Source organism: Prionailurus viverrinus, chromosome A3, assembly GCF_022837055.1.
Source record: "Prionailurus viverrinus isolate Anna chromosome A3, UM_Priviv_1.0, whole genome shotgun sequence".
Lineage (NCBI taxonomy): Eukaryota > Metazoa > Chordata > Mammalia > Carnivora > Felidae > Prionailurus > Prionailurus viverrinus.
In genome coordinates, this window is record NC_062563.1 from 129,428,820 (window position 1) to 129,440,878 (window position 12,059).

Below are 12,059 nucleotides of genomic sequence, written 5' to 3' on the forward strand. Positions count from 1 at the left end.
TTTCTAGAGGTAGCTGCTCTCAAGATTTTGGTGCATACCTCCCCCCCCCCCCCATTTCTTTACCTACCATCTTATCTATGTATCCATTCTACTGTTGTATATGTTTTCCTGGATAATTTGTTGAATTTATCCATTCCTTTTAAGCATTTAAAATACATCTAATTCTCCTGCATTATAAATAGTGCTGCACAAAATCTTCTTTTACCATGAGATAAATATACCTGTACAAGAATTTCTCTAGAGTGTCCTTAGAACATAGTTTATGGGGTTGTCAGGTATGTCTTTTTGTTAGGTTTGCCACATCATTCTCCAAAATGATTCTTCCAATTTGAAGCTTCACCAGTACTTTAACTGTGTTCTTAAGCATTCTCTGTATTTTACTCATTTTTTTTTTTTAACATATCTGTGGCCAACATGGAGATTTGAACTCACAATGCCAAGATCAAGAGTCACATATATGCCCTACCAGCTGAGCCAGCCAGGCACCCCTAAATCTGTATTGTTTTAATATGCATTACTGACTTTTGGATTTCTCCTTTTGTGACTTGCTTAATGCTTTGTCCATTTTTGTTTTGGGCTGATTATGGGAGATCCATATACATTCTTTGCTAATACTCTGTTACTTCTGTGTGTTCATCTGGTGTGTGATTTATCTTTTCATTGTATAAATAGAAATTTAAAATTTAAAAAAAAATTAATTTTTTTTTAGAGAGCATAGCAGGGGAGGGACGGCGGTGGGGAGAGAGAGAGAAGAGAATCTTAAGTGGGTTCCACGCTCAGCATGGAGCCTGATGTGCGGCTCAATCCCACAACCCTGGAATTATGACCTGAGTCTAAATCAAGAGTTGAACGCTCAACCAACTGAGCCACCCAGGCACCCCTGTAAGTTTTAGGTGTAATATGGTGGAATTTGAAGGAGAATGTCTTAATGGCCACAGGTAGGAAAGTATTTGCAGATGAAGACGCACAAAGCACAGCTCACAAAGGGAATGATTAGCAGTGAGAACGGAGTTAGCTTTTCTTAGAACTGCTCACTCTCGTGTAAGTTTTAGATTTGTCTACTTTTAGTATGTGTTCAGTCCCATGAAAAATTCTGTTGGGATTTTATTTGAAATTGCATTCAATTTATAGATGAAGAATTGACTTCTTTCAGGTATTGAGGGTGTGTCAAAGAACATGGTATTCTTCTCTGTATTCATGGCTTTTAGTCTTTCATAAATAGTTTGGAATTTTTTTCTTAACACTTTCCTTTATCAGATTATCGGCTTAGCCTTGTTTAGTTCTATCTTTATCAGTGAATCATCCCCTTCCCCCATTTTCTCCCTCCCCGCTGTGGCCTTGACCTTTCCCCTTTTCCCTGCCTCATCTTCTCACACCTCGCTGCTGGAACCAGCAAGCTTGGGGACTGGCAGGGGGAAGTGGAGTTGCTCTGGCACCTTTCACTGTGCTACTTAAGGAGAAAGTTGGAGCTTTAAATTCAGTTACTCTGGGGCGCCTGGGTGGCTCAGTCGGTTGAGCGTCCGACTTCAGCCAGGTCACGATCTCGTGGTCCGGGAGTTCGAGCCCCGCGTTGGGCTCTGGGCTGATGGCTCAGAGCCTGGAGCCTGTTTCCGATTCTGTGTCTCCCTCTCTCTCTGCCCCTCCCCCGTTCATGCTCTGTCTCTCTCTGTCCCAAAAATAAATAAACGTTGAAAAAATTAAAAAATAAATAAATAAAATAAATTCAGTTACTCAGGAAACATTTACTTTGTATATTGTGCTGGGCTGGGCCTCAGACTTCTTTCTTTTTCATTGACTGTTTTCATTCAAGTTACATGGTTTTATCATCTAGTGAGGACGGTATGTGATTAGTTCTATCATTCTGCCTCTTTTTCCACTTATTCCTCAATTAGGCATTAATGGAGGAAAGGTTTGGAAGCAGGTATTGAATCTCTTTTGTTTTATTGATTGATTGAAGTTGGCTCCATGCCCAGTGAGGAGCCCAGTGCAGTGCTTGAACTCATGACCTTGAGATCAATACCTGAGCTGAGATCAAGAATTGGACGCTTAACTGACTGAGCCACCCAGGCGTCCCTGGATCTCTTTTGTTCTTAATGGAGTTTGCATGTAGCCAGTTTGATGTATACATGGCTATGATATTTCTCAAAAATCATGGCGAGGACATGTCTTCTAGCATGAAGAACAAGAGATAAGAAATCTGAGATTTCAGTTAGCTCTGTATCTCCTTCTTCAGTAGTCAGGCAACTTAGTTTTATACATATACGTGTGTATGTATACATATTATTATTTTTTGATTGTCAAATGATCCTCTATTGAAAAATTTTCCTTTGTAGTTCTTTCAGTGGGGCATTCCACTGCACCACTGTTCATGCATCTCTGATGTCATGAGGGTGGTGGCCATGAACATTGCCGCCCATTGACTGGACAGTCCCCAGGATCTCTCGAATGGTTCCAGAAAGTTCTCTGGCTAAAGAATGGTGCTGCATCTGTCGGGCAATGTTCACAATCTTGTCAAAAGTGATACTTCTGCTGTGCTTAACGTTTTTCTGCTTCTTTCTCTCTCTTGGTGGTTCCTTGAGGGCTTCGATAATCAGGGAAGAGGCAGAAGGTACCATTTCAATCCGGGTCTGTCTATTCTGAATGGTCAGTTTCATTGTCAGCCTCAGACCCTTCTGATCACAGGTTACCCTGGAGATGTCATCACCAACTTTTTCTTGGAGACAGACTCGGGGCAGTCTTGGGGGTCAGGGCAGATGTGGCACTGACTTCCCCACTGGTGTACCTTAGGTATACAACTTAGATCTTACTGGGATTGAATTTAGGCGGCGTGGTGGAGGCGGCTGGTGTCGGATAAACCCGGATTCTGGATGACTGAAGAGAGTTGCACCTTCGCCTCCTCCAAGCCGAGAGCCAAAAACTGTGTACATTTTTTATCTGAAAATTAGGTATGTCCCCTCCATGACATAGTAGTGCAGAGTAAATAATAATATTGAATCCTTTGAGAAAAGAATTATACTGTTGTTAATATAAATATATATGTTATACACTGAGCAGAGGAAAATATTTTAGTTATCCTGGTCTTTTGGGAATTTGTTGAATTCTTAGTGTTTTTATGTTTATTATAATGATAGGTTGCTAATTTTTAAAGATATGTTTTATGAAAAACATGTTTTCTGTTTGAAAAAACACTGAGATTATATTCAGAAATATCAATATTCAGGATTACCTGTTTTGTTTCTGTTTATTCAGAGGATTTTTAAAAAAGTAATCTCTATGCCCAGTGTGAGGCTTAAATTCATAACCCTGAGATCAAGTGTGGAGGTTCCTCAAAAAATTAAAAATAGATCTACCCTAGGACCCAGCAATAGCACTGCTAGGAATTTACCCAAGGGATGCAGGAGTACTGATACATAGGGGCACTTGTACCCCAATGTTTATAGCAGCACTTTCAACAATAGCCAATTTATGGAAAGAGCCTAAATGTCCATCAACTGATGAATGGATAAAGAAACTGTGGTTTATATACACAACGGAGTACTACGTGGCAATGAGAAAGAATGAAATCTGGCCTTTTGTAGCAATGTGGATGGAACTGGAGAGTGTTATGCTAAAGTGAAATAAGTCCTACAGAGAAAGACAGATACCATATGTTTTCACTCTTATGTGGATCCTGAGAAACTTAACAGAAGATCATGGGGGAGGGGAAGGGAAAAAAAAAAAAAGAGGGAGGCATACCATAAGAGACTTTTAAAAACTGAGACTAAACTGAGGGTTGATGGGGGGTGGGAGGGAGGGGAAAGTGGGTGATGAGCATTGAGGAGGGCACCTGTTGGGATGAGCACTGGGTATTGTATGGAAGCCAATTTGACAACAAATTTCATATTAAATAATAAAGTAATCTCCACACCCAGTGTGAGGCTCAAATTCACAACCCTGAGATCAAGAATCGCATGCTCTACTGATGGAGCTAGCCAGGCACTCCCAGAGTTTTTTTTTGTTTTCTGCCTTTTTTTTTTTTTTTTTTAAACAAAATCACTTTTGAAAAAAATTTCATTGTGGATTATTTGAAGCGTGTTCATAGAGACGATAATATATTGACTTCCTTGTGCCTGTCATTCAGTTTCAACAGTAAACTCGTGGCCACTCTTGTTTCATAGGTATATCCCTGGTCATTCCTCTACCCTTTTTTTTAAGTAAATCCTTTTGATACACCAACTCTAAAGAGCCTTTTAAAGTGTTGTTTTCATTTACCTTGTATTTTCTATGCAGAAACTAAAGTTTTTTAAGTTTTGCTATTTCTATGAACATGGTCTAGAAAAAGGTAAGGACTAATTTGTGTGATGAAGTACATCCTTTTTTTGACAAAATGGGAGCCTGGTGACAATATGAGTGTTTTGCTTTAAAGGGAGCTTGATAATTATTTTCTGTCATTTGGGACAGTGGTAGATCATGTTGGGGCAGTGTTACATGGACAAGACCAGTGAAACTGTGACTTCTCTTTTCTGTTAGTGTTCCACTTTATTGTCATTGGGAACAATGAATAATTCACTGGTAGGTGTAGTGCTTCCTTTAACTTATCATAATTTTACCTTTAAACATTTTTTTTTTCGATAGATGATTATAATGCCTGTTACATAGTTCTCGGCTAGATTTAGTGAATGCTGTGACTTTAAAAATCATGACTGTTGGTGCTGACTCCAGTTAAAAATACTGTATTGCATATTTGAAAGTTGCTAACAGAGTAGATGTTAAAAGCTCTCATCACAAGGAAAAGAACGCGTAACTGTGTATGGGATAGATATTAACTAGCTACGGCGATCATTTCACAGTATATTACAAATTTTGAATCCTTATGTTGTACACCTGAACTAATATGCTATGTATCATTTATATGTCAATAAAAACATCATGACTGTTTGTTTTTCATTATTAATGAGTTTAGTCTGTGTAGTGTCACAGTCTTTTACCTTCTAGTATATGTCAGACTGTTTGCCCTGTTGGCAGCTTGCCTCTGATTGTTCACAAAGTAGAACAACTGGAGGAAACAGATCATAACGTGCGTGTAAACTACCGCGTCATCTTGTTTCAGTGTCGTTATTATTGTAGGGTACTGTCCTATCCACAGCACTTTTGGCTGTCATCCCTAACATCTGTAATTGTGTCCTCACTGTGCATAATGCTGTGATGAACATACCTATATCTGGGTGTGGGACGCATCTGGATATGAAGTTTATTGGTGTTGATACAGACCATTTCTTCAGTGTTCAGGGGCCAACCTTAAAACACTTTTACTCTTTCTTTACCGTTCCCATCTGGATTTCAGGTACTTGAATGTTTAAGCCTTACCTCTGTGTAAGTGAAGGTGGAATTCTAGGTGAAAAACCATCTGGTTTTCTTCTGGTTGTTTCTTCTAAAATATTTTACTTCTGGGTTTAGTATATAGCAACTTTTACTTCAGTTTTCTTTGTGAAGGTGACTGTTTCTGCTCTCCTTGTTTTGATGTCCTCTTACTCATATTACAATTTATCAGTTCTTTTTATTTTTCTGTTTTCTAGACTTTTACTGGTTGGTGGATGCGAAACTGCTGAAGTGGGCACATCCAAAGCGTCTAGCTATGGCCTATCTGCCTGGAGAGTTCTTTCAGGATCGCCTTATTATAAGCAGGTTACTAATGGTGGAGACAGGGTCACTGCAGTAAGTATTAGTTATGGCCTTTCACTTTGCTAATAGAGCTTAGGCAGGAGAGGAGGAAATAATTTGTCTTGGATGAGGAAGGTGACTTTGTGTGAAATTTTGGTACTTCTTCCAAACATCAAATTTATCTAAAGCATTTTGTGTTTAACTTGGTCTCATTTTTAGTAATGGTATTAGCAGATGTTAGAAGAACAACAGTAGTCCTGTTACTTACATTTGCTTATTTAAACGTTAACGTTCATTCCACGTGTTTGCTGTGCTGGCGGCTCTTCTGAGTGCTATTGTATGTATTAGCCCACTTAATTCTCCTCCACTTTTTGAGATAGGTATTGTTACTAGCCTGTCTGTTGATGGCAAAAGTAAAGCATAGTTAAGTAACTACCACGGGTCACCGAGCTAGCAAGTGGCAGAATACAACGGAAGTTCCCCTGTTCAAGATTTCACCACCATGCTACACTTCCTGACATTTTCGTCTGTGTTCACCTGGGTGATAAACCTGGCCATTCATTCATTTGTTGTATAGCAGAGTATTCTGGTGTGCTGGAATAGTCAGTATAGGCTAGCTTCTGCTGTGATAATAAAAACAGTTACATAGACGAAAACTCCTGACATTTCTGTGTTTTACCGGGTAACAACTCATCCCTTATTTGTGGCAGAGCGTGCTCTTGGTGCCATGACTCCCCTGAACAGTTTGTTCCAAGTGATGACTGAAGAGTACACAGAGGCTGGTGACCTCTTGAGGTTCCACTGTCTCAGTTTGTAGAAGAGGGAAGAGAGGGCTGAAAGGTGGAACTTTTTAAACCGGAATTGATGTTACTTCTGCTCACAGTGCATGCATTCTAACTAATCATATGGCCCTTCCTGCCTGTAAGGGGCCTGAAAAATTGTTTTTTCTGTGTATCCAGAAAGCCAAGAAAAATGAGATATTAGTGAATAATTTATCGGCCATATTGACCACCCTGTAATGTTATATGTTTTGGTTATTTATGTAAACTTCAGGAAGTCAAGCACTTGATCAAAATTATGTATCCTGTTCTTAGCACAGTGCCTTCTTTCCAGTGGCTGCTCAGATATTTTTTCCAGTAGGGAAGAAACCAAGAAATTAAAGTAAAGCACAGTATAAGGGAATGTGTCATGTTGTTTTTTCCTATAGTGAATGTATTTGTCCTGTTAATTCTGTGTTAAGATACACTGATTTTAAAATAATACCCTAAAACCATGAATGGTTAAATGTCTGGTGTTAAAAAGGAACTAATGAAGAAATGCTTTTAAAAGAAAATCTTAAGCAATTATTGTAAGCTCCCATTCATTTTTGTCTTTAGTTCTCAGCATATTCTGAAGTATGTTATTGTGAATTGAGCTCAACAAAGTAGGGTTGGGTATGTGGGTTTTTTTTTTTTTTTTTTGGTGAGAAAGGGTGAGTGAGGAAGGGAGAGGAGAGAGAGAGAATCCCATGAGGGGCAGAGAGAGAGAGAGAGTGAGAGAGAGAGAGAATGAGAATGAATCCCAAAGTAGTGCTTGGACTCATTACCTGTGAGACCATAATCTGAGCTAAAGTCGGATGCTTAACTGACTGATCCACCCAGGCACCGTTTGTTTTTGTTTTTTTTTTAAATTTAGTTCAACTTAGTGGTTTATGTGACACTAGACCCTGTATCTGGTTGTATTTCTGGATGAGTTTATAATCGAGGACTGTTTTTTGTGCTGTTCCTTCCATGTGCTACCCTCTGCTGATGCTACTTCCTGCCTCTTCTCCTGTGGGACCCAGAGGAGTCCGGATTGGGGTTTGGTAGCCACACTTCACAGATAAGGAGCCTAAGATCTCATGACTAAAAATAGGGAACACAGGTGGAACGGATCTTCTAGACTCCGTTGAGCGCCTTCCCCCACTCCCCGTGTGAGATTATGCCCGTCTCAGTGGCACTGTCAGATTTGTCTGTGATTGTCCCATAATTCATAAAGGGGTAAGAGTTGCTTAAACATATTATTTCGTTTTTGCAGGAAGTTCTTCCTGTTTCTCTCGATGTAGTTCATACCCAGCTTGTAGTTTTCTATGTGAGATATTCAGGGCAGATCTTGGAAAGAGTTTGAACAGCTTTGGCTCTTGAATCTAAGTGTGATGTCTGCAGCTTATTTTTTAAATGGTTTAGTCAAAACCATAATTTAAAAGACGTGTATACACACACATAGATAAAGCACACATAGATAATGACAAAGCATCGATAACTGGTGAACCCAAGCGAAAGGTATACTGGTGTTTCTTTGTACCATCACTTGCGCTTTTCAGTAGCTATGAAATTTGTCAAAGGTTGAGGGGCAAAAGAGAAAATATAGGCTAACTGTGGAGGATACAAGGAGAGATGAAGCAGGTGAACTGTGGAGGTCCATTTCAGTTCAGTATAATCGAGCGCATTTGTGGCAGAGGGGTCTGGGAGACGAAGAGTCACAGAGTGCTCTCGCATACCGTGAACCCTCTTTTCACCTTGGCTTCTTTGAATTCTCTTGTGCTTTCACTTTGCTCCTCACTGAAGTATTGAAATCTGCTTTGCTATGGCCCTTCCCTCCCCAGCCTGAAGCTTTGGTATTGCAGTCTCTTAAAAGAAAATTGCCCGTGCCCTGACAGAATAAGTGGGGAAAAACATTAAATTGCAAATTGAATGCTCGGCTGTATGATTAATTTCTTCGAAGGGTACTTTAATTACGTTAGTGGCTCTTAAATATGTCTTGCAGCTAAACGTCCAGTGCTTCTACATAGCCTGCCCCTACCTCAGAGTAATTTGAGTTTTGGGATTAGTTCCTTTTGTCAGGTGGCAGATACTGTCCTCATCGAACTTGTTTGTTTAAGGTTGCTATTGTGTTCGGGTGGATATTGACTAAAAAATGCTGCTGACACATACATTCTAGTCTCTCACAAGGCTGCCAGGTTGTCTAAGAGACGGTGCAAGATTCAATATGTGCATTGACCAAAGTTTCAAATTAATGTTGGGTAGTTTTATGTATTCATTTGTTCAACGTTGAGTCACTGCTGGGTGTTAGGAATAGAGAGGTAGCAGCCCTCACGGGGTTTACTGTATGGGAGGATATAGCTGTGTCCACAAATAGAGGCAATAAGCTATAACAGACAGCAGGTTTGAATTCAGTAACTGGGAGAAAGGAAAGAACCCAGACTCGGGAGTCAGAAGTCTGGGATGGGAATTCTGCCTCAACACTTTACACCTCTGTGGGTAAGGCTTTTGCGACAATTAGATGAGGTAATATATTTGAAGGCACTTGATAAGCCATACGGTGATCTAGAGTGTTCATTGTTATTATGTTTGTATTTTTAAGATCAGAATTTTAGAAAAAGTATAAAAAGGAACAAAACTAATTTTTATGTTACTGCTACGCTGCTTTTTTGGTAAAGGCTGTTGTGGAAGGGACACAGGCTGTTTGGAAACCCGTTTCTCTGAGAAATCCTATTTCCCTCAGAATATAGAAGTAATCAGAGGAATATTTCCATAAGACCCCACCACCTGCCTGCATCTGTACCTCTTCTGTCGTTATCGCAGACAAACTGTCCTTGTACCGGCTACGGCCAACCCATCTGTGTTTCTACCAGATCTCACACTTGTTCATGGAAGAATATTTTTCCTATACCATGAATTGTGCTGTCTGTTAGACTTATCAGCGTACAACATGCTTTTATTTTTCCATCATAAAAACCATTTTTTTGTTTGCCTTTGGGGGATATAGACCCCACTAAATCCTGCTACCAGCCCATTTATTTCCGTTTCTTTAACATGTTCTAGAGTCGTCTATACTTGCTTGCACTTCCTCTTTCTTTCCTCTCTTGAATTCGAATTCTGTTGCATGGGGATTTACTTCCATCATTTCACTGAAATACTCCTATTGATGTTATCAGTGGCCTCCCAACATTTTACCCATGCATCAATTTTATTGGTATTCTTTAATCTCTTCTAATTGCTTCTACAAAAATCAGTTTATTTTCCTTTCTTCCTTTCCGTTCTCTGCCCTTTTTGTACTACTGCTACTTTGACAAAACACATAATATTTGCACATTAGTTTCTACCTTGATCCTCACCTTTCTTTAGTGTCTTAGATGTCCATTTCTGATTCAGAATGCTGTCACTTCTTGTTTTGAAGTGTTCCCAGTCATCTCTTGGTTGGATGAAACTATCTTCTAGTAGGTGTGTGTGTGTGTGTGTGTGTGTGTGTGTGTGTGTGTGTGTGTGTGTGTGTGTTGGTGTGTGTGTGTGTGTGTACACATGCTCTTTAAGATTTTATTCTTAAGTAATCTCTACACCCAACATGGGGTTCAAACTCAGCCTGGGATCAAGAGTTGCATGCTCCACTGACTGAGCCAACTAGGCGCCCCTCTTTTAGAAGATGTTTTAAGACGGGCTCATGGGGCGCCTGGGTGGCGCAGTCGGTTAAGCGTCCGACTTCAACCAGGTCACGATCTCGCGGTCTGTGAGTTCGAGCCCCGCGTAAGGCTCAGGGCTGATGGCTCGGAGCCTGGAGCCTGTTTCCGATTCTGTGTCTCCCTCTCTCTCTGCCCCTCCCCCGTTCATGCTCTGTCTCTCTCTGTCCCAAAAATAAATAAAACGTTGAAAAAAAAATTAAAAAAAAAAAAAAAGACGGGCTCATGGGGAAAGAGTTCCTTAAGTTCTTGTATGTTCAAAATTGTTTTCTAGTAGTCTAGTATTTGAAGGAAAACGTGTGGATATAAAATCCTTAGTTCTTTCATTGAACTTAAAAAAAACAAAAAACAAAAAAACCCACTACTCCATTATTGCTTTGCTTTGTATGTGGAATATGAAAATTCTCACTGAAGTTAAATTATTTTCCTTACAAAGGGAATCATACAAATAATATACAAATGTTATTTGGCCATTATACTTGAAGGCCTTGAGGATTTTTTTTTTAGTCTGTGAAATTTAATAGCTTTTCTAGGATATTTCTCAGAGTTGATTTTTCTGGGTTAATTTTCTCAGAGAATCCCCGTTGGCTCTTTCAACGTATATATCTTTTTCTATTTCTGGCAAGAATTCTTGGATTATAATTTTGACAGTGTTTGTTTTTTTTTTTTTTAATATATGAAATTTATTGTCAAATTGGTTTCCATACAACACCCAGTGCTCATCCCAAAAGGCCCTCCTCAATACCCATCACCCACCCTCCCCTCCCTCCCACCCCCCATCAACCCTCAGTTTGTTCTCAGTTTTTAACAGTCTCTTATGCGTTGGCTCTCTCCCACTCTAACCTCTTTTTTTTTTTTTTTTCCTTCCCCTCCCCCATGGGTTTCTGTTAAGTTTCTCAGGATCCACATAAGAGTGAAACCATATGGTATCTGTCTTTCTCTGTATGGCTTATTTCACTTAGCATCACACTCTCCAGTTCCATCCACGTTGCTACAAAAGGCCATATTTCATTTTTTCTCATTGCCACGTAGTATTCCATTGTGTATATAAACCACAATTTCTTTATCCATTCATCAGTTGATGGACATGTAGGCTCTTTCCATAATTTGGCTATTGTTGAGAGTGCTGCTATAAACATTGGGGTACAAGTGGCCCTATGCATCAGTACTCCTGTATCCCTTGGATAAATTCCTAGCAGTGCTATTGCTGGGTCATAGGGTAGGTCTATTTTTAATTTTCTGAGGAACCTCCACACTGCTTTCCAGAGCGGCTGCACCAATTTGCATTCCCACCAACAGTGCAAGAGGGTTCCCGTTTCTCCGCATCCTCTCCAGCATCTATAGTCTCCTGATTTGTTCATTTTGGCCACTCTGACTGGCGTGAGGTGATACCTTAGTGTGGTTTTGATTTGTATTTCCCTGATGAGGAGCGACGCTGAACATCTTTTCATGTGCCTGTTGGCCATCCGGATGTCTTCTTTAGAGAAGTGTCTATTCATGTTTTCTGCCCATTTCTTCACTGGGTTATTTGTTTTTCGGGTGTGGAGTTTGGTGAGCTCTTTATAGATTTTGGATACTAGCCCTTTGTCCGATATGTCCTTTGCAAATATCTTTTCCCATTCTGTTGGTTGCCTTTTAGTTTTGTTGGTTGTTTCCTTTGCTGTGCAGAAGCTTTTTATCTTCATAAGGTCCCAGTAATTCACTTTTGCTTTTAATTCCCTTGCCTTTGGGGATGTGTCGAGTAAGAGATTGCTACGGCTGAGGTCAGAGAGGTCTTTTCCTGCTTTCTCCTCTAAGGTTTTGATGGTTTCCTGTCTCACATTCAGGTCCTTTATCCATTTTGAGTTTATTTTTGTGAATGGTGTGAGAAAGTGGTCTAGTTTCAACCTTCTGCATGTTGCTGTCCAGTTCTCCCAGCACCATTTGTTAAAGAGACTGTCTTTTT

At 39.9% G+C, this 12,059-nt stretch overlaps 1 protein-coding gene and 1 pseudogene across 3 annotated transcripts in view; one reads left to right on the top strand and one right to left on the bottom strand.

Moving 5' to 3' along the window:
* The window catches only part of NBAS (NBAS subunit of NRZ tethering complex), a 339,328-nt gene that overhangs the window by 47,893 nt on the left and 279,376 nt on the right, over positions 1 to 12,059 (top strand). For all 3 annotated transcript variants that reach the window (XM_047852270.1, XM_047852271.1, XM_047852272.1), the window contains exon 10: positions 5,556 to 5,694. In XM_047852270.1, the coding sequence (XP_047708226.1) occupies positions 5,556 to 5,694 (139 nt within the window). The remainder of the gene's footprint in view (positions 1 to 5,555; positions 5,695 to 12,059) is intronic.
* LOC125162063 (60S ribosomal protein L12-like) lies at positions 2,284 to 5,253 on the bottom strand (annotated as a pseudogene).